General features: G+C 39.2%; 1 protein-coding gene across 4 annotated transcripts in view; it reads left to right on the top strand.

The window, feature by feature from the left end:
• Usp6nl (USP6 N-terminal like) overlaps positions 1-22,986 on the top strand; it is a 199,548-nt gene that overhangs the window by 97,004 nt on the left and 79,558 nt on the right. For 3 of the 4 annotated variants that reach the window (XM_045134851.1, XM_045134852.1, XM_004662376.3), the window contains 3 exons: positions 7,933-8,000; positions 10,308-10,390; positions 19,134-19,173. In XM_045134851.1, coding sequence (XP_044990786.1) covers positions 7,933-8,000; positions 10,308-10,390; positions 19,134-19,173 — 191 coding nt within the window. Of the gene's footprint in view, positions 1-7,932; positions 8,001-10,307; positions 10,391-19,133; positions 19,174-22,986 lie in introns of those variants that run through there. The other variant, XM_045134853.1, reaches the window with a different exon arrangement.

Consider the following 22,986-nt stretch of genomic DNA (forward strand, 5'->3'; position numbering starts at 1 on the left):
TGGGGAATTGAACCTGGGTCCTTTGGCTTTGCAGGCAAGTGCTTTTTAACTGCTAAGTCACCTCTCCAGCCCTTGGTTCTGTTAAATAAAAGTATTCTGGCAGTTTTCTTTCTTTCTTCCTTCCTTTTTTTTTTTTTACAAGGCAGTTGTAGTGGTCTTGAATATAATGTCCCTATAGCCTTAGGTGACACCTAGGAATGTCTGCAGCTTGTGGTTTCCTGGATCCTTTTTAAAAATTATTTATGTACTTATTTATGGAAGAGAGAGAAAGAAGCAGTCAGAGAATGGGCACTCCAGCACCTCTAGCCTCTGCAAACAAACCCTAGTTGCATGTACCACCATGTGCATCTGGCTTAGGTGGGCACTGGAGAATTGAACCTGGGTTCTTAGGTTTCACAGGCAAGTGCCTTAACCACTAAGTCATCTCTCTAGCCCCTCTTGGATTCTTTATGATTTTGTTAAAATTATTCTGGTACTTGTTACAGAAGACATTTGTAGTTTTGAATGTAAGGTCTCTATAGCCTCAGGTATTTTTTTTTTTATTAAGTTTCCTACTTAGTCCCTACCTAGTAGAGCACATGGGTGGGGTAGATCTCTGCTGGAGGAAGTATGTCACGGGGCAGATCTTGGGGTTGAGTCCAGCCTTGTGTGCACACAGTCGCTATTCACCTGTCTTCTGTGGTTGTATGATGAAATGAGCCAGCTTCCTCCACTATGGTGAATCTTCTCCTGGGGCTTGTAAGCCTGAAATTAACCCTTTCCTCCCATAAGCTGCTTCTAGTCAGGCGTTTGCTCCTACAAGAGAAGCCAACTCCATCAGTAACGAAAACTTTAAAAAACATTTTAATTTTATTTTTGCAAGCAGAGAAAGAATAAGAATGAGAATGGGCACACCAGGGTCTCCAGCTGCTGCAAATGAATTTCAGATGCATGCACCACTTTGTGCATCTGCCTTTATGTGGGTACTGGGGACTCAAACCTGGTCATTAGGCTTTGTAGGAAAGCACCTCTACCACTGAGCCATCTCTCCATCCTCCAGTAATGGAAACTTAGTAGTATTAAAGTTGAAACTGTCACTATAGAGAAGAGAGTCTAGATTGGGCTCAGTTCCAAATATAGCCAAGGCAAGTAGGGATTTATATTGGCAAATGAGTTTGAAAAAGAGACAGATAGAACAGGAGTCTTACTTGGGCAGGGTTGCCAAGAAGAGTAGGAATCTGACCAGAATTGAAGAGTGGTCCGACATCAGGGTGGTGGTGATGGGAGGGTTGTGCCACACAGACAGAAAGGATGAAGTCAGCACAGGGCCACGGTTGTCAGGTCTCCTGAGGGAGAAAGCCAAAAGGCTCTGACTGACTACAGTTTGATCAAGGAGAAAGGAGAGAGAATCCGTACTTTTTGTTGTTTTTCTGTAGCATCTTCTCCTTGTTTTTCAAAGCTTTATAGCAGTAGCAAACTTTGAATCTTATATATTTATGCTGTTGAGACAAATGACCACAAACTTACTGGCTTTGATCATGTACTCAGGACAGATTTATTATCCTATAGTCTTAGATATTGGAAATCTGAAATCTGTTTCACTGGGCAAGTTGTCAGCAAGGCTGGTTTCTTTTGTAGCCACAGGGGGAAAATTGGTTTCCTGTTCTTGTCTAGCTTCTAGAACTGCTTTCTTTCCCTGGCTGGTGAACGTCCTCACAGTACTCCAATATCTTTCTTCCTCTTCCTTTGGCCTTTTTGCCTGCTGTGCCAAGGATCCTTGCCACCCATCTTTTTAACCCTGTCTCCCCTTCTCAGTATTCTTAATTCAACCCAATGTGCAAACCCTTTTTGCCCTGTGGGATGATAGTCATAGGTACTGGGGATTAGGATATGGGCATTCAGTTGTTTAAAGGGGGAAGCGTTATTCAGTCTACTTGCCTTTAATGTGTTCCCTTGTAACATCTAAAAGTATATATTTTTTATTTATTATTCCTCATACATGGCATGAGATTCCAAAGTTATCATAATCTTTTGTTTGAATTTTGAAATTTTCAGATTTTGTTCTTCATCACCTTCTAGCCAATAAGCTAGTCTGGTTCTTACTCCTAGGTATATGACTTGAAATTTTCTCCTTTCTCTATGGCTCTCAGATCTTTGCCTTTGTTGGATATTACTACTCCTTTAAATGGAGCATAAACCTAATTCATTAGTGTCTAAATGAAATGTCATTAGCATTTCTAGGCCTATCTTCAACAGGACTGTTATTTTTGCAAAGTGCATTTCAAAGCCCAAGTTTCTACATATTTAAGGAAAACAATAAAAAAGAAAGAATAGATAAAAGAGAATAAAAACTTCATTACAGATAGGTGTTATGTTAAAAATGCCCAAACCACTACTGTAACAAGTGCTTGCAGTCAGAATCAGGGCTTGACATTTTCACATTAAAAATTATGCTAAGATATAAAATGTATTTGAAGAGTGGTATTTTTGCCTAGCTTTAGCTTAATGATGTACATAAGTTTTTCTTTGTTGTTCCAGACAAACTTGTTAAAGATACTAAGAATGTGCCTTAATGTTAAAGCACAAAAGTAGGCATGTTAAGAAGCTGTCTGCTTAGAGCCCTGTTTGTTATGGATGGAATGCTGGGTGTAGGCTGCTGTGGCTTGTGCTTGGGATCTAGACTGAAAGACATGTTTTACCCTCAACAAATACCATCTTTGTTTGAATATCTATAGTACATGTTACCACAGCAAGTTTTTTTTTTCCCACCATCATTTAGCAAAGGATAGAATGCATCTCAAGCTGTTTTACTCCCTTGTGCTTGTTTCACAAATAGTTGCGAAGTAGACCTGCCTTAGCACTTTATTTCAGTTAATTGAAGTGTATGCGGGGCACCACTTAGCCTTCTTGGTGTGCCCCATCCTTCTCACGGGAATGAGCTTTGGAGCTGGTGAGTTTTTGTATGGGGACTGAAGAAGCTGTGAAATGCCAGGGCAAGACTGGTCATCTCGCAAATGGGGTGTGCTTTTACAGATCACATATACATACATACATACATACATATGTAACACTCACCTGTCAAAGCATGTGTAAGGAAAAAATGGTCCCCTGTCAATTTTATCTTACTTGATTGAAATTGAAATTTAGGTAATGTTCTATTTACAGTTCATTGAGGGACATTAGACAGACTTTAGATATAATGCCTGCTTTTAAAGAATACAGTTCAAGGGAGACTTTGGTTTTAAAAGTTTCAGGGTATGTAAATGAATCTAGAGACAGCAAAAGCTTATAGTTTGTGATTTTCTTGCATTAATTTGTGCTGTTTTCCTTTATACTTAATTATAAGACCTTAGTGAAGTAAGAGGGCTGATATTTAAAGTAGTTATTACCCATATTTCTCCATATGGGTTTTCTTTTTAAGAATTGGAAATTTTGGGCTGGAGGAATAGCTTAGTGGTTAAGGCACTTGCCTGCAAAACCAAAGGACCCAGGTTTGATTCCCCAGGACCCATGTAAGCTAGAAGCACAAGGTGGCACATGTGTCTGGAGTTTGCAGTAGCTGAAGACCCTGGTGTGCCCATTCTCTTTTCCTATCTGCCCTCCCTCTCTCAAATAAATAATGAGTTAATGTATGTATGTATGTATGTATGTATGTATGTATGTATGTATGTATGTATATATGTGTAAGCCGGGTGTGGTGGCACACACCTTTAATCCCAGCACTCAGGAGGCAGAGGTAGGAGGATTGCCCTGAGTTTGAGGCTACCCTGAGACTACATAGTGAATTCCAGGTCAGCCTGGGCTAGAGTGAAATTCTGTCTTGAAAAACAAAAACCAAGTAACAACAACATACATATATCAGAATAGGAAATTTTTCATCAGGTATACTCACTGTAACAGTCATATTGAATTATACTGCTTATGAGAGGAAAGGGTTTATTTCAGGCTTATCAAGGCAAAGTTTCCTGATGACAGGGAATAGATGGTAGAGCAGAGGCTAGACATCACCTCCTTGCCAAGATAAGATAGACAACAGCAGCAAGATGGTGAGCCGAATTTTAGCAAGGGGGAGATGGCTATAACACCCATAAGCCCGCCCCCAACAAGGCTCCATCTCCCAAATTGCCATTTAGAACACATAAGTTTATGGGTGACACCTAATTCAAACCACTGCAGCAACAAATAGTGCTTTCTTTCAAGTCAAAATTTTCCAATTTATTTTTATAGACTTATGATGAAAGGGAAACATAAAGTTATGAATTGATAGGGTAACTAACACAGCTATTGCTCAATACGTGCCTGCAACTTTGTGTGTGTACTTGCAGACAGACACAAAGTAGCTTGTTGGTGGTGTTTATGATCAGTGTTTTGGGGCAAATTCTTTGTTCTAACAAAGGAATTTCTAAATCAGAATGAATCCAAGGGAAGTATTCTAGTGTGAATAAATTTCACTGTAGTGAGCCCTACACAAAGATACTGCTCTAGAAAGATACTGCTCTGCAGATGACTGCCTGGCAGTGTGAATTGCCAATGTTCCTAACTACAGCAGTAAGAAAGATTAGTATTAAATTTTTCTCCCTGTAGTGAAGCACAATGGTAAGAAATTTTCAAGGGAATTTAGAGGTTTAAAACATTTACTTGATTAGAATCAAGTACTTTGGTCTTGTTAAAGTACCTGGCCTTTCTCTCAGGAAAAGGGGTACAGTTTCATTCAGTTCTCATGTGATCAGGTTTTCCTTTGCAAAATTGGCAAAAGTCCCTAACCTGATGGTGGTCTGGGTAAAATGGTGGATTGCCCATGTTTCTTGGGATTCTTGATGTTTTCAGTTCTAACTCTGTTTATAACTTCTCATTGTTACGTTAAAAATTTTTGTTGAAACTGCTAGGACTGGTAGTGGGAATAAAGACCTGATATATGAAATATTTTTATTGAATTTGGCCAAATCAAAGAAATTCATGTTTAGCAGCTCTGGTAGTATGCAGGCAGCTCGATAAGTAGTCAGGTTCCCTAGTCTGAATTGACTTTCTGTTGTTCACTTGCTTTTCTCCCCTTTCTTCAGTAGAAGTATAAGGATATTGCTTCAAAGCTGTGCAGAGAGGAGTCAGAAGGATTGACAAAGGCTCTAAAATCCAGAATAAGATGATGATATGTATATGATTATCTTAGACCTGTTTTGTATTAGTTCATTGTAGAAATTTGAACAACTATTGTATATTTGGTTATTATATTATACCATTCTAGTTACTTATTTACAGTTGTACTGAAGGAGAGTATATTAACATATTAAACTCTGAAAAAAGTAATTACTAAAATATTTTTCTCTGAAGAAAAACAAAAGCTTGAAATAGCCGGGCATGGTAGCACATACCTTTAATCCCAGCACTTGGGAAGCAGAGGTAGGAGGATCGCCGTGAGTTCAAGGCCACCCTGAAACTGCCTAGTAAATCCTAGGTCTGCGTGGGCTAGAGTGAGACCCTACCTCAAAAAGCCAAAATAAATAAATAAATAAAATAAAAAATAAAAGCTTGAAAATTTTACCAGTTCTCATTTTGCTATTTTTACAATTACAAACAACTCAGTGCTTGTTTGCATATCTCCCAGACCTAAATCCCTAGAGATGTGGTGTTGGATAGACAACATGCCTCCTTTTCAGAGTTTTGGTGCATATTAGCAAGTTACTTTCCAGAAAGCTTTTTATTTGCATTTTTAGCTTCAGGAATGCATCCGTGCTCTTGTCAGAATTATCAGTGCTTTCTTTTCTTGGGGTGAGGGACTAAAAGTCTAGTATAGATGCAAAGTGGTCTTTTAAACTTATTTCTTTAGTTACTAGGGAGTCTTAAGTTTACTATGGCTTAGGTTTAGATTTTATTTTTGTTAGAGCTATACTTAGTGCAAGGAATTAGCGGTCATTCTTGTTTTAAAAACAGCTGACTCCTACACTTCTTAACCACCAGCTCTGTGGGAATAACTGCTCTCCACTACCCTGACTGATTTATTTCTTTTTACTCCCATGTGCTAGATACCATGATACCACTTTCAGCATTTCAGTTTCGGATATTGTGATTGGCTTTTTGCTCTGGAGAGTGAAGGTTTAGTTCTCTACCCAACACTCACTCCGTGCACATATTCCTTCAGTTCTTTCTTCCCTGTTTTTAACCTCACTTTGCCTCTCTTTCATGACCCCTGTTTCCTAGGCATGTTAGTTGGTTTTCCATCATGGTAAGAAGATATCTGGGATAAGCAGTTTTGAAGGCAGAAAGATTTTCTTGGCTTACTGCTTCACAGGGTTCAGTCTGGTCAGCTGGCTCCGTTGTTGTGGATCTGTGCAAGGTAGAAGGAAAGCGGGAGGGAGACGAAGGGTGTTAGGACAAAATAGACCTTCCTAAAGCACACCTGAAGTGACGCACTACCTCTCATTAGGTCCTATCTCCTAAAAGCCTGTTGAGCTCAAAATTTGTCAATAGGTTAGTCCCTTGATAAAATTATTGTGCCTATGATCCAGCTATTTAACAATGGTGCTGTGGTCCAAGTCTTCAGTGGGCAAATGTGAGGAGCAAGAAGCCCAAATGAGAAACAGTACAGCAGCAAATACAGTGGGTTCCAAGTACCTGGCAGAGAGTAGTATGTCTATGCAGCAGGCAGGACACTGAGCACTTTTCCGTATCTTGTCATATGTCCCATGACAACATTGTAAATTGGATGTGTTAATAATCTGACACCAATGATTAATGAGGCTTAGATATATGAACTGATTGGATAATGTCACAAAGCTAATAAAAGCAAAGGTAAGATTCAAATCCAACACAACACACACATACACACACAGAGAGAGAGAGACACACACAGAGAGGTAGGGGTCTTACTCTAGCCCAGGCAGAGTGCTGGGATTAAAGGTTTGGACCACCACGCCTGCCTTAAACTATTTATTTATTTGAGAGAGAGAAAGCGACAGAGAGAGAGAGAGAGAGAGAGAGAGAGAGAGAGAGAGAGAATGATTGTGCCCCAGGGCCTCTAGCCACTGCATACGAACTTCAGATGCATGTGCTCCCTTGTGCATCTGGCTTATGTGGGTTCCGGGGAATCAAACTGAGTCCTTTGGTTTTGCAGGCATATGCCTTAACCACTAAGCTGTCTCTCCAGCCTGTCTTTTTCTTCTTGATACTAGATGTCTTTTATATTGATATATGATTGTCATTGTATTTTTATTATGTTCTTGGAATATATAGTCATGCCAGTTTTATGTTATGATCTCTCCTTTTGTTTTCAGGTTTGTGTTTTTTAAGTCTCAATAAGAAAGGAAAGGGTGTATGTGCATGTGCGCACATGTCTGTTAAAACTGGAGTTTTTTATAGTAATTGGGAGGTCATTATAATAGTTGAGACAGTGGGTAACTGGCCTGAATGGCTAAAGGAAACATGATTTTCATAATTTTGCAAACTGCTAAAGTATATCCTGTGCTAATTTATTTTGTGGAGAAATTGATTTTTAAAACTTTGTTCATATGTAATATCAAGGAACTTAAAGTAGTCAAAAGTAGCTTTGATTTAATTTGTGTGCATGTGTGTGTGTGTGTGTGTGCACATCTCTTGCTGCTACAAGCAAATGTGCACTGTGTTTCAAAAGTTGTACAGATTCCTAAACAGCTACACTGGCTGAGGACCATGTGTTCAAGCACGTGACTCTATGGGGATGTTTCACACTCAGACCACAATAATGACTTAGATTTATTGTTGGTTTGAACTTTATGCTTTGTTGATTTGCTTTCTTTGGAATCTGTACATAATTTTGAAGCAATCCATCAGTTCTTACTCTAAAATTGCACTTAATTCGTCATTTTAAGTGTATGATCTTACTTTTTTCATTTTAGACAATGTTGTATTTATTTGTTTTGTCTTAGTTTCATGATTATTATTCTGTGAATAACAGCTCATCTAAATTTGATCTCTTCCCAGATTCAGATCAGGATGTGGCTCTCAAACTTGCTCAGGAACGTGCTGAGATAGTTGCTAAATATGACAGAGTAAGTATCCATATTTACTCGTTGAGTAAATTTTACTAGAAAAAAATGTATAAATAGAAAGGGACTTATTTTTTGGAAAGCTTAAATTACCAAAGCAGTTTGTTTATTTTATGGGAACATTGAGTCCTTCTTTTTTTCCCCTCTGACTTCATCTCCAAATTCTCTCTTCACTCCTTTTTGCCATTCTTCTCTCTTGCTGATTACTCTCTTGCGTTCTCTAACACCCAGGCCCGAATCTGCCTTGGACCTTTTGCACTTCCTTCCTGGATCACTTGTATCCTGGATCTCCTAACATCCCGTTGCCCTGCCTCTGCAGACCCTACTTTGTCAGTGAGCTCACTGACCTCCCTCCTACCCTGGCACTCTGTATCTCCTTTGTGTTCCCGCAGTACTTACCTCATTAGCATTTTCTTTATTTTCTTGTTGTGTGCACTCTGTTACAGAATATGAACTCTCCTAGGGTAGGATCTTACTTTGTTTGATTTACTCTTATATCCTAAATACCTAGGACAATCTTTGGTAATAAGTAAATGCTTGAGGGGGCTGAAGAGACGGTTTAGTGGTTAAAGGCATTTGCTTGCAAAGCCTGCCATTACCAGTTCTTTTCTCCAGTATCCACATAAAGCCAGGCGTACAAAGTGGTACATGTGTCTAGAGTTCCTGTGTAGTGGCAAGAGGCACTGGCATGTTACTCATATTGTTTTCTTTCCTTTCTCCTTTTTTCTCTCTGTATCTCTCAAATAAATCTATTCCATAAAACAAATACTTGAGTGAATATGTAGAAGTAGATAACTTTTTATACATAGTTTATGTGTGCTCTTATCAGTTTACTGTGGATCTTAGATTTTGTATCTATACATGTATATTTGATTTTCATTAGCATTTGTCCTTATGTAAGCATGGAATCTGGTTTTTGATGTAAAAAAGCCACAACTATTGACATTTTCCATATTTCCTTATTTATTTTACCCTACCTCCTGAGATTAATGCATTATAGTAGTTATTTATAAATGTTTCACCTCTGTATCACTTGAACATAGTTATATATCTTTATTTATTTTAAATGTTACTAGTTTTTTTTTAAATATTATATTTATTTGAGAGGGAGAGAAAGAGGCAGATAAAGAAAATGGGCATGTCAGGGCCTTCAGCCACTGCAGATGACCGCCAGATGCCTGGCTTATGTAGATACTGGGGAGCTGAACCCGAGTCCTTAGGCTATATAGGCAAGTAAGTACTTTACTAAGACATCTTCCCACCCCTCTGAAGTTTTGCTTGTTTGTGAGTAACAGGAGACATAGGTAGTATTCAGTCATGTTCTAAGAATTCCCCATTGCTGTGATTAGATACTTGTGTGATCCATGAAAACTTAGTTAACTTCTTTAACTGTTCAGCTATTATACAACAGATAACTAGCGCCATTCATATATATACCTCCCTGCACTTCCCCTCCTTGCCCATGAAATTAACATGGGCTAGGACTTGGGGATCCTTTTGTGTGATAATACCGATTTTGAACCATCCTTTCCCATAGCATGTTCATAGTCTACATAGAGGAAAACACATGAACTGCATTCTATATTATGTGGGAGTTTCCACAAGACAGTTGTATATGAATCTAAAACTTGAGAATTGCTAGAGTTTCATTTGAGGATTCTACACTCATTGTTATTAGTTAACAGTCCAAGAATAAGTGATACCTAGAGTGTACATAACAGAGGACAGAGCTCTGGGCATGTCAGCAATTAAAGTTACCCATGGAAAAGTCATATGAAGAAGAGTTGGAGGGCATGAAGAGAACTGCAGCAGAGCTGAGGACAGTGTGGTGGAAAATGGGAGGAAAGCGTGAATGCCGCTGACAGGCAGGCGTCACATTCTCAGTAGATAAGGTTAACGAGTGCTGTCTGGGCCTGACAACTGAAAGGTCATTTTGACCTTGTTAAGCATAGACTCAGGGCCAGTGTTGTAGGGAAGTAAAACAGTAGTGAGACATGGGGCATAGCCTCTCTAAGAAGTGTGGATGAGAGGTATATTCTAAGACATGTTCATATTAAAACTTTCAAGTTTATCAGTTCCTTTGTAAGTGGCTTGCTTGTCTTCCAATATCCCTTTTTTTCTCATTGGTTTCCCTCAGAGGACTTAAATTTTAGCCATATGTCTGTTTTTGCTGGTATACACTGTCTTCCAAAGCAAGAACAGTGATTATATTGCCAAAAAATAGATGGCTTAAAAAATGTTCTTATGTCTTGGTCTGTTTACTGTTTTACAAGTATTCAGTTTTCTAAGTCTCCTTGTTTATTGTTTTAGGGACGAGAAGGTGCAGAGATTGAGCCCTGGGAAGATGCTGATTACCTGGTTTACAAAGTCACGGATAGATTTGGCTTTTTACAGTAAGTCACAGAAATTGGAAGCTAACATTTTTGATGATATTATTTCATTGCCCACCTGTCATATTTGACTGTCTTTATTTTTAATACGAATTTTGTGCATAAGATTCCAGAAGTAATCCTACAGTGTGTTTTCTTTTTCTTGGTGTACTAAATTTCTAATATTTTTTTAACTACTGTAGCCAAAATTGAAGTAAAGTTAAGACTATAACCTTGACTATTTTTATATTTTGGTAAGAGCATTAATAATAAATGAGTTGTATCAATAATGTAACAGAATTAAATGGATAAGTTTGTATTTTAAAAATAATTATAAAACATTTAACTCAAGAAAAATGAAATTTTAAAATAATTAGCAATTATTTTAATTTTAAAATACTTTTAAATTAGCAATTATTTTAATTTTAGGATATGTAACAAGAGAGAAAGGGCACGCCAGGGCCTCTAACCACTTCATACAAACTCCAGACATATGTGTCCCCTTGTGCATCTGGCCTACTTGGGTCCTGGGGAATCAAATTTGGGTCCTTAGGCTTCACAGGTAAATGCCATAACTGCTAAGCCATTTCCCCAGTCCCCTTGTAAGTCAGATTTTAAAGGACAATTTGAGTGTTAAGATTCTTAAAATTAGTAGGTCCCAAATTTGTATATTAAGATCACTGTGAAATGAAGGGGAAAAATATTTTTTTCGGTTCTGTACTAAATTTCTGGGTTCTGAACTAAAATTTTGTTTCAGAAAATGGGATACAATTCACTTCATTTTGACCATACTGTGCATATCTAATTAGATTGAGCTACTGTAATACTTCTTAAAATTATTACATAGGAAAACATAGTATTAAAGTACATATGAAAAACTTGGCTTCCCAAAAGTCTTTTAATTACCTAAATTTTCTTGTTGCTTGAAACAAATCGGTGGGCCTTAGAAACGTGGGTCTTGTCCAAGATCATACCTGGATTTGCCTTTCCAAAAGTTGTAATTAGATATTTTGTATTTGTCTTTTATTTTGGTCTGAGATCTGGTTGACTAGTGGGAAAGAAGTTAGTAACTTAGCTGGTTAGTAATCATTGAGTAGTTTGTATGTGCCAGACACTGTTGTGAGCTCTGTACGTGGATTAAACTATTTGCTCCTTTCCAAGGTCTTTGGTGGAAGATGCTCTTTTTCTGTCTCCCTTGGCTTGTAGATGATGACCCTGTGGCACAAAGCAGTCAAGGAAGGCGCCTGAGGGACAGTGAAGTGTCCAACTTGGGCTTGACCTGGGCAGTCCCAGTGCAGAGTGCTCTGAAATGCTGTATTGTATGTGCTTGTTGCGTCTTCCTCTAGTGAGAGGAGTACCTGGAAAGAAGGTGAAAGGGCTGTAGGAGTATCTGCAGAGGAGGGACTGCTGAAGAGGCCACTTCTGTTGAGATGTGTACCAAGATAGCCAAGGTCACCTCTTCTGTGAAGAACAAACAGACTGGTATCAGTTCTCATACTCATTCTCACACTCCCTTTTTGGTTTTGTAATACATATTTACTCCACAGTGCAGTCCTAAAGCAGGCAATCCAAATAAGAATAATGAAGCATATAAATTGCATTTAATAAAGCCTAACATTACACAAATCCAAGTCACTGATTTTTGCTACTATCTCTAAATTTAGTAAAGCACTTTCTGCAAAGATTGCTGCTGGTGTCTTTTATTGTATGGCACAGTAGATGGGACTTTGTTTCTCTACTGAATAAAGTCACTTGATAAAAGCACTTAGATACTGCTCGCCGTCACCCTTGATCAAGAGAGATTTCTTTCTGTTATCTTATTAATTTGTAAGTTTTTCATTGGTTGCAATGAAATTGGATTTTAAGCTCAATGTCAGTATAATAAAAGAAAAAAATAACCTTGAAACTTCTTGAAAGCTGTTAAGTTAATGTCTATGTTTTCAAAATTTAAACTTTTATGATATATAAAGTAGTGAAAATAATTAACAGAGAAAAAGAACAGATTCATAATAAATACTAAAGCTACTGCCAAACCACCCTGGCCCAGCGCAGGACCGCCAGTGCCTTGTCCAGCGCTTGGCAGTGGCTGCCATCCCAGCCCGAGCCCTGTGATAAAGCTGTACCTGCAGGATGGACTAGCTGAGCTTGCTTGGGAAATTAGAGAACTCTATACATTTATTTATTTATTTTTGGTTTTTCGAGGTAGGGTCTCACTCTAGCCCAGGCTGACCTAGAATTTACTATGGAGTCTCAGGGTGGCCCCGAACTCATGGCAGTCCTCCTACCTCTGCCTCCCAAGTGCTGGGATTAAAGGTGTGCGCCACCACGCCCGGCTATTTTTGGTTTTTTTTTTTTGAGGTATAGGGTCTTGCTCTAGCCTAGGCTATCCTGGAATTCACTATGTAGTCTCAGGCTGGCCTCAAACTCACTGTGATACTCCTACTGCTGCCTCCTGAGTGCTGGGATTAAAGGTGTGCCACCATGCCTGGCAACTTTAAACATTTCAATCAAAAATAGCCACTGCTTCTCTGCCCTACAAAGAATGCCTAGTATTTGGTTAATGTTAGATAATGTTTTTAGGTCACAAGTTATTAATAGGTGAATTAAAAGGAAATTGTACTAAAGTTAGCGATAATAATCAGATTAACACTAACATCAGATGTTCATCTACTTATCCAAAATTTTATATTTATAAAATTTAGCACATTGTTGTTTACCATCGACTCTGTAGGTTTGCAAGAACCAGAATAAAGATGTTTTTGTTTTTCAAGATTAATCTCTTTTGATACAAAACTTGAACTCCTTGTGCCAATATTATATATGAATTTCAACAAGATTGAATCTAAAGTTAGATAAAATTTAATTCAAAACCAAAGTTGGAGAGATGGCTCAGTGGTGAAATACACTTGCTGTGCAAGCATGAGTGCCTAAGAGAGCCTGAGACTGCCCAAGCTGGGTGTGGCCACACGTGCCTGTGACACCAGTCTTACAGGGGAGCAGAGACTTGGGAATTGCTGGAGCTTGCAGAAAAAATGGCAAGCTGTGCAATCAGTTAGAGTCTAGTTCAAAAAAGAATAGGCAGAAGAGCAATGGAGTAAAACATGGGATTTTCACTTTAGCTACCACAGCACACTCTGCCTCAGGCCAGCAAATGGAGTGCTGCAAGTGCACGTGCATGTGCGCACTACACACAGCACACAAACCCACACTGAAACTGGGTCGTTAGGACTGGGGAGATGGCTCAGTGGTTCAAAGCACCTGCCACCCTGGTTCAATTCCCCAGGACCCATGTAAAGCCAGATGCACAACATGGCATATTCATCTGGAGATCATTTGCAGTGGCAAGAGGTCCTCATGAGCCCACATTCTCACTCAATTAATTTAAAAAAAAAAAAGATTACTCAATATATTTAACACACTGATGTTAGTAAGTATTGAGTTTTCAAGTGAAAATTTATCGTACATTTTACATAAATATTCTACCAGAGTTAGAGCTGTTCAGAAATTAGACACATACACTGTAATTAGCAACTTATGTAAAGTTTAATACTAGATGAAAAATGTACCCAGCTAAAGTGTTTATTTTCTCTGATGGTTGTGCTGCTCTCAGTTACTATTTGTATGAGGTATACCCGTCAGCTGGTATTTCTTCTGAGCAGCACATATAGGTACCTGTCTTAAAAGTCCTGTTCCCTAAAGCAAAGGATGACAATCTGCAACGAGCCAGATATTAAATGTTTGGGCTTTGAGGACCATTATGTCTGTCATACCTACTCAACTCTGCTACTGTAGCATGAAAACAGTCGCAGACAGTATCTAAATAAGGATGACAATTCCATTAAAACTATAAAACAAGGGCTGGAGAGATGGTTCAGTGGTTAAGATGTTTGCCTGCAAAGCATAAGGACCCAGGTTCAGCTCCCCAGTACCCACGTAAAGCCAGATGCACAAGATGGCACATACGTCTGGTGTTCTTTTGCAGTGGCTAGAGGCACTGGTGTGCCCCCCCTTTTTTCTCTGTCTCCCACTCTCTCTCTCTTAAATAAACTACAAAACTAGGCAGCAGGCCACACTGGCCCGGGGCAGTGGTCTGCTGACCAAAGGATATGCTGCAGTGTCATGCAGACTGTCCCTTTCTCCTTCCTCTTCCCTTCCTTTCCTGCCCCTTTACCTCTCCTCCACTTCCTTTTGTGTGTAGTATTCATGTATGTGCGTATGCGTGTTCATTTGTGTGTGGGTGGATGTGCACGTGCAGGTGCCTGCACAAGATTGTGCATGTGGAAGACACTGGTTAACATCAGGTGCCTTCCTCAACCACTCCCCACGTTATTACCACGTATTTTGGTATTTTGACGTAGGGTATCTGTCTAGCCCAGGCTGACCTAGAATTCACTATGACCACTTTATTATTTTTTAAATATTTTTCTTATTATTTGAAAAAGAGACAGGCAGATCTGTAGAGAGAGGTGGGGGGGGGGGAGAAGGGACATGCCAGGACTTCTAGACACTGCAAATGAACTCCAGATGCATGTCTCACCTTGTGCATCTGACTTTATGTGTGTACTGAGGAATCAAACTCAGGTCCTTAGGCTCTGCAAGTAAGTGTCTTAACCACTGAACCATCTTGCCCGTCTATTTTGTTTTGTTTGCTTGCTTGTTTTGAGACAGCATCTGTCACTGAGCCCAGAACTTATCATTGTGGCTAGACTAGCTAGCCAGCAAGCTCTACGAATCCTCCTGTCTCTGCCTCCCAGTGTTAGGATCATAGCCTTGTTCTGCTGCCCTGAGCATTTTTGTGGCTGCTGTAGATCCCAACTCAGGTCCTCAAGCTTGTGGGGCAAACTTTTTATCCAGTGAACTATCTCCTCAGCTTCCCTTCCTCTCTTTTCTTTTAAGGAATATTTAGGTGTCCGGTAAAGATATATCAGTGCAAGTAGGCGTGTGTTCATCCTTGCATCTACACATTCATTCAGCAGTATTTACTAAGCACATTCAGTGTCTCTGTGTGTGCTTTGAACATCACACAGAATTCTTGATAAGGTGACACCCTGTGTACTTCTCAGAAGGTTGTGAATTTCAGCATTTGTCAACCAGAGAGGGAAAATTGTCTGTGTTGAAAATAAGTGTTTATACATAGCAGATTCTATATGAAAGACTTGAAAATACAGAAAATCTGGCCAAAATCTTGCTCTGACATCCCATTTATAAGTTATGAGGACTTTATATTCAATACCCAGAGTTTCTTTTCTACTTGAGAACTGATCTCTCAGCCCCTGTTCCTTCCCTTTATTATGCTCTCCCACTAGCGGAAGAGCATCATTTAAATGCACCGGATTGGATGGTAAACATTTCTGTGTCAGCTTAAGCAAGTAAATGAAAATGTTACTTTTCTTATCTGTGAAGTGAGGGATTTGGGCTCTCTCTGAAATCTCTTTTGGCTCTAACACCTTTTTCTCAGTGCCATTGCTAGGCTGAATGGTTCACCTAAAGACTCTTCAGAGAAGCAAAAAAGCACTTTTGGGTCCTTGAGTACTAATACGTTCTTAAAATTAGTCTTAAGAGAAACCTAAAGCATGAAAATTATGTGTGTGTGTGTGTGTGTATGATAAAATATCTATACTATTGAGAAGACTACTAGAAACTGTTTATATGTAATATTTTATTCATATATTGCTGACAGCTTATATGAGTCTTAAAATATTTTAACATTAGAGCTGCTATCATATATATACTATACCAGATGAATGGATTTTTTAAAAAATATTGAAAATATCTCTTTTTGATAGTAGAACATTTTTTACTGTAAAGATCATAAGTAGACTTTTTAAAAAATTCATAATTCCACTGGAAGTCACTTATTCTTTTTTTCTTTCTTATTTTTATTTTTATTTTTTTAGGTAGGGTCTCACTGTAGGTCAGGCTGACCTGGAATTCACTATGGAGTCTCAGGGTGGCTTGGAACTCACAGCAATCCTCCTACCTTTGCCTCCCAAGTGGGATTAAAGGTGTGTGCCACCACGCCTGGATTTTTTCTTTTCTTTTTTTAATTGAAGATTAAACCTAGACCCTCACACATCCTAGGCAAGTACCCTACCACTGAGTTATATCACCAGCCCTCTTTTTACATTTTTATTTTGAGACAAGGTTTCACTAAGCTGCCCAGGTTGGCTTTAAACTTGAGATTCTGTCTTAGCCTCCTGAGAAGCTACAGTTATAGTCCTATGCCACAGCTCCATTTTTATTTTATGCTAACTTTTAAACAGTTATTTATTATAGGCAATAGTTGGATTTAAGATTGAGGTAGGGTTAGAGCACAGATTGATCTGTGGGCCATATCCAGCTCACTGTCTGTTTTTGTCAGTTTCATGAGAATACCACACTCAACTTGCATATATCTTTGACTGCTTTTGTATTACAACACCAGAATTGAATAGTTGTGGCAAAGGCTATATGGCCCACAAAGTCCAAAGTGTTTACTATTTAAACATTTATCTTTACTTGAGTCGCTGAATTCTTGTCTAGAGCAGTGCTATCCAACGGAAGTTTTTACCGTTGTAGTCAGCTCCATGTTAATGGAGTGAGCATCCAAACCAGACATAGCTTATAGGGGAAGGGTTTGTTTCAGCTTACAAATCCAGGGAATGTTCCATAATGGCAGAAGAGGCCGGCCCCCTTTCACAGATCCTAGCAGAGAGACACCACCAAACAACCAGCACTGCAAACAAGCAAGCACAAATGGGCAGTAACAGAGCAGAAGACAGTCAGCCAGCTGCAGGACCCAGGCACAGCTCAGACCTCTCTATATACCTTTGGCCTTGAAATCAGATCTGCTCCCTGTGACACCTCTTCTTGGCTGGAAATCCAAGTTATAACACTTGAGTCTATCGAACTACCACATTCTGCCCCTGGCCCCCAATAGATTCATAACCATCTTATATTGTAAATTGTGTTTAGTCCAACTTCAAGGTCTTCATAGTCTTTGCTAATTTAAGATTGTCCCAAAGTCCTCTTTTAAGTGTGAGTCCTATAAAATCAAACAAGTTATATACTTTCAACATATAATGGCACAGAGTAAACATTTACATTGTTAGGGGGCAAAACAAGGAGAGACTGGACCAATGCAAAATCAGTAACCATTAGGAAATATCAAACATCTGTGGTTCAAGTCCTCCATCCATAACCAGTGAAGAGAGTCTCTGGTTCCAGTTCTGCCCCTTCAGCTGGGCTGAGTAGCCAAGGAAAACTTCCATCCAGAGCCAACAGCACTCCATGGTTCATAGTCCTGATATATCCAAAACATCTTTGGGTCTTCATTGCAAACTACAGCCATCTTCAGTTCTATACACTGGCCCTTTTGGCCTTTAAAATAGGAATATCCTGTTTCCCACCCCTCATCTCCGCACAGGCTCCTGGAACTGTGTGCACTTCATGACCATACTTCTGTGTATTTTCATGCTTCCAAAATCAATACCAGTTGTGTAAGGCAAAGCTGTATTGTTAATCCAGGGCCAAAATAAACTGACCTTGAAAAGCAGGTTCCTTACAAAAGAGTTTGCATTTTTACCATTCAGTCTGTCCTGATTGGAATCACCTCAAGCCTTCTCTCCTTTGTTGCAATGTAAAGCAGTTGGGCCATCCATAATCATGGTAATATCTCCTTAACAACAGCAGCTTTAGCAATCAGGCTTAGTGCCAGTAATTTTGAACTTGCTTGAATTTTTCCAATCTAAAATCTTACATTTCTTAGTTCTGTATCTTCTACCAAGCACAACAGTCCAGAATTAAAACTTAACCTTGCTTAAACTCTCTGGGCATGGGCAGAAGAATGCAGCCAGCCTCTGAGCCATTAGCCCAGTTCCAACAAAGTTCTCTCTGGTCTTTCCTTTCCCCTTGAAAGTTCATAAGCAAAGACTCCGAGTAAAATTCTCTCTTAGCATTATCAGAATAGTTCATAAAACTTGGCTTGCCATTCTGGAAGGTGTCTTCAGTTGCAAGTATCAAATCCATACCCATTCCTCCAGAACAAAAGATCCAAAAAAACCAAAGTTCATATGGTCAGTTTCGTCATGCAGCAATGATTCCACTCCTGGTACCAAATTTTCTATTGTAGTCAGTTCCATATTGCTGCGATGAACCTCCAAACCAGACACAGCTTATGGGGGAAGGATGGTTTCATCTAGGGGATGTTCATAATGGTAGAAGAGGCTGGCCCCCTTTCACAGATCCAAGCAGAAAGAAATCACCAAACAGCTAGCATCACAGTCAAGTACAAATGGGCAGCAAAACAGCAGGGAACCTACAGCCAGCCACAGGGACATAGGCAGAGCTCAGACTTCTCTATACCTTCAGGCTTGAAATCAAATCTGCCACTGTGACACCTCTTCCAGCCAGATGGCTGGAAATCCAAGTTACAAGATTTAATAAAACACCTGAATCTTTGGGGGAAGAGACATACATTCACGCTACCACAACCATCATGGAAATGTTCTATATGACTTTCATACACTTAGGTTGTAGCTGGTAGGGTGTACACTTAAATTACCATTGCGTAGTGACTACTGATTGGACAGTGTATGTCTATAGATTTGAAGATAGAAGATACTGTGGTTGCAGAAGAGTTACATTTTTTTTTTCTTCAGTTGAATGGAAACTTCTGTAACTTGTGGTGACAGATACTGTATATCATCTGTACCTATCGGTATAGAACTAGTTAAAAAAAAGTCTGCTCAAATTACAGCTGCTTCACATATGTTCTTTCTCTCTGTAGTGAGGAAGAGCTTCCATATCCTAACGCCGCTGTGGAACGGGTAAGTCCACTTCTTCATATGTAGTTACTGGTCAGTCTACTTCTTTAAAGGAATAAAATCTACTTTTGAATGCTGTATTAATACCATCATTCTTAGAATTTGACCCTAATTATATCACTACTAAAAATGAGTAAGCTAATAGTGAAAAATGTTTGGGACGATTTATGAGTCTGCTCTTTGCATGAAAGTAGGAAAGACAGCATTAGAGAAGACACCAGCACTCTGAAGTGTAGACCCAACTTTGCCAGACTCCACCTGTCTGAGAAACCAGCCTTTGTAGCAGAAACCCAGGGAGGCCACTTTCAGAAAACATCACAAGGGATTCTTTGCAGCCTCTGACTAGTAAAGCACCATTCTAGACCAGTAACACTTTGGAAAATAACTATTCCATGAGCTTTTAATGAATTTCCTGCAAGTGACAACATTTTCCATACTCAGCTGTGTTGGCATTTTAAGGACGTAGACAAGCTTGTCACAGTAAACCTGTCACTTTCCTCACTACTTAGCAAGAAACTAACTAGTTCCATACCTGGGTGTGCATAAGAAGTCGGGATTTAATGCTGGATGGTTACTCAGATTCTCTTTCCCTTTCTTCAGGTTTTCTGTCCCAAAATGAATTGTAAAATGAAGGCTAAGCTGTCCATTAGGGGTGTTTTGCTTGTGCATGTTCTGCAGGAGAGGGGCTGAGTTCAGATAATGGAGGTGAAATTAAGAATTCGGAAATACTGTGGAAAATCCAAAATCAAACTTTTATGAAAATTAGAACTGTAGTAAAATCTTAAGATGTAGATAGAATTTCCATTTTACATAAATAAAGATTTCTGGGCTGGAGAGATGGCTTAGCAGTTAAGCGCTTGCCTGTGAAGCCTAAGGACCCTGGTTCGAGGCTCGAATGCTCAGGACCCACATTAGCTAGATGCACAAGGGGTCGCATGTGTCTGGAGTTCATTTGCAGTGGCTGGAGTGCCGATTCTTTCTCTCTCTCTGTTGCTGTCAAATAAATAAATAAAAATAAAAAAAATTTAAAAAAAGGAAAGTTGTTTTAAAAAAAAGAATTCTATGGATACCTCATACATTGAAAAAATACTAGGTTCTCTGGCAGCACCATACCTGGATGCTTTGGCAAAAGGATTTCTTTTTACAGCCACGTCAAATGGAGCTTGCGTGTCCTGCACTGGACTAGTGAGGTTTGGAATGCCAGGGCTGAGTGAGGCGTAGTGTCAAGCCTTTGAGAAGCTCACTCTCTAGTGACTAGAGGAAGTTACTTAGGCATTTGGGTGGAACTGATTGGTGGTGTTTGGGGACATTAGTGTTGGTGAGATGACTGGTATGTTAGTGGTAGGGAAAGCAGATTCTTTGCAGCTGAAGACTGCACAAGGAGGGAGCAACTTCTGGAGAGCATGTTGTGCGTCCTGCCTCATCGAGCCTTCTGTCAGTCTGCTTAGGTGTCAGCACAAGGAATTACTCCTGTCCTCTGACTCTGGTCTAGTGCTCTGACTTTACTAATCTGATCCACTGATACCAGCACAGGACCCACATTTCCTGCCTTCTCTCAGCTCAAAATTCATTGTGGCCAATACATGTGGCTTCTTACAATGGCTCCACTCCAGTTTTTAGTATTGTTTTTTCCTTTTCTCTTCCTGCCTTCCCCCTTTCTCTCCCTCTCTCTTCCCCTTCTCGTCTTCACTTTCTTCCTTCCTCTGCCTTTCTGCAATGGCACAAAGGCCATATTTCAAATTTTGAATTTTTATCTTTTCCTTGGTCTAAGAATAACAGTGCTCAAATCTGTCCTATTAGCACTAAATAGGAGCTCTGCTCTTCTAGATGTTGACTCTAAAACCTGATAAGTTACCTTTGACTTCCATTCATGCCCCTTATCTCATCTGTCAACAAGTGCTCTGAGCTGTGAGTTCCCAACATATTAGGAATCTAGTATAGACTTCTGCCCATCTTTACTTCTGCTACCCAGGTCCACTGTGATCTTTCTTCTGAGGTTCCTGCTCTTGTCCTTCGCCTCCACCCTCTAGCCTCACTTGTTCGCCAGTGCAGCCAGAGTGATTCTATTAAAGGAAGTGAGGTTGTGGCACTTTCTGATTAGAACCGTATGGTGCTCCCCTGTCCCATACACATTCAAACCTTCTGTGATCTTGTTCTTTTAACCTCCGCCCTCCTGCCGCCGCCTCTTGCTCATGTGCTGGCTCCATAAGGTCTCTTGAACATGTGGGTCAGAGTCCTCTTCTCAAGTCTTTCCCCTGCTGCTTCCTCTCAAGGTGCCCCCCTCTTTCCCAAGGCTCACTCTTTTCAGTTCCTTCAGGGACTTATTTGTGTCACTTATAAAAAACAACAACAAAAAACTATCCCTGGTCATCTTATCTAAAATTGGGAACTTACCCCTGGTGTTAATTATCTTCCTTCCTCATTTTCTCTTTGGTACATAACACTGTTTTACATGCTACTTAATTGTTTTTCCGAGATAGGTCTCACTCTAGCCCATGCTGACCTGGGATTCACTCTGTAGCCTCAGGGTGGCCTCAAACTCACAGCAATACTTCTACTTCTGCCTCCTGAGTGCTGGGATTAAAGGTGTGCACCATCACACCCAGCTCTATTTTGCATATTTTTTATTTTGTATGTTTTTCTCACTAAGATATAAAACCTTCTCCTCCCTCCTCCCTTCTTTATAACACTAAATGTATGTATTTACAGAAAGGCAGACATTGTCCTTTTAGTTGTCACAGTGTCCTGTGTTTGAGGGTTAGAGAGAAGACTTAAAAGTGTTGTTGGTTTTTAAACCAAAGTTGGGAAAACAAAAACCTAGCAATGTAATATTGACTCTTTTTTTTTTCAACTCCTTCCTCCCTCTTGTAATTTCCAAACTAGTGATTTAGATCATTCAAGATACATGAAGAAGAATATAAGCTTGAAAAATCTATTTTCTTAAATTTTTGTTTTATGAGACTTGCCTATATAATAAAATAACTCTTGTCCAAAGCAATTACCCTGGTAATTAATTGGCAGTTTAAAGTGTTTAATATAATAAGGCACTACTAAAATGTGACCTACATATACTTTAATCATTTATTTTAAGTAAGACATAATTGTATATTTATTTGTCAGTCTTTTACTGAGGCAAGGGAAGAGTTTGGAGACTACCATTTAGATTCCTTTCCCATGACCCTTTCATACATACCTGTAGTTCATGATGGCTTTTTTTTTTTTTTTTTTTTTTTGGCTTCCTTAAAGTAGGACAAGAGCTTGGGCTTGTGTAAAATAGTTTAAGGTTGGAAACTTTTTAGTTTATCAGGTTTCCCTCCAGCTTTTCTTTCTTATGGTAAGTTCATGTATTATATGGTATCCACCTCAACCTAATGGCCAAACTCTACCTTTTATAGAATGCTAGTACATGTTACATATATCTTTTAAAATTTCATGCAGTGAGTAGAAATGATTGCCTTACTGAAGTGTACAGTCTACAAAGCATGCATGCCGTTAAGTCTTGTGAAGTTGCCACTTAGGAAGACCTCGTGTATTAAGGAATAGTAGCTTTGGTTCTAGCTTTGCCTAAGTTGTTTTATATAAGGCCATTCCCATTTAAAATAGAGATAGTAATTCTCCCTCATAAGAAGACTAATGTGGTGTTTTCAGAGTGTGTTGGGTTCCCACAAACAGGCATTTAAGCAAGTAAACATTTGTTATATTTACTCGGTAGAAAACAATATTACTAATGGATTATATTGTTTCTTTAAGCTTAATAAGTAGGAAAGGTAATGTAAATTACTCATTTTCATATATGCAGCTGTTATTTAATATAAT

This window comes from Jaculus jaculus, chromosome 15, assembly GCF_020740685.1.
Source record: "Jaculus jaculus isolate mJacJac1 chromosome 15, mJacJac1.mat.Y.cur, whole genome shotgun sequence".
In the NCBI taxonomy this organism is placed as follows: Eukaryota; Metazoa; Chordata; class Mammalia; order Rodentia; family Dipodidae; genus Jaculus; species Jaculus jaculus.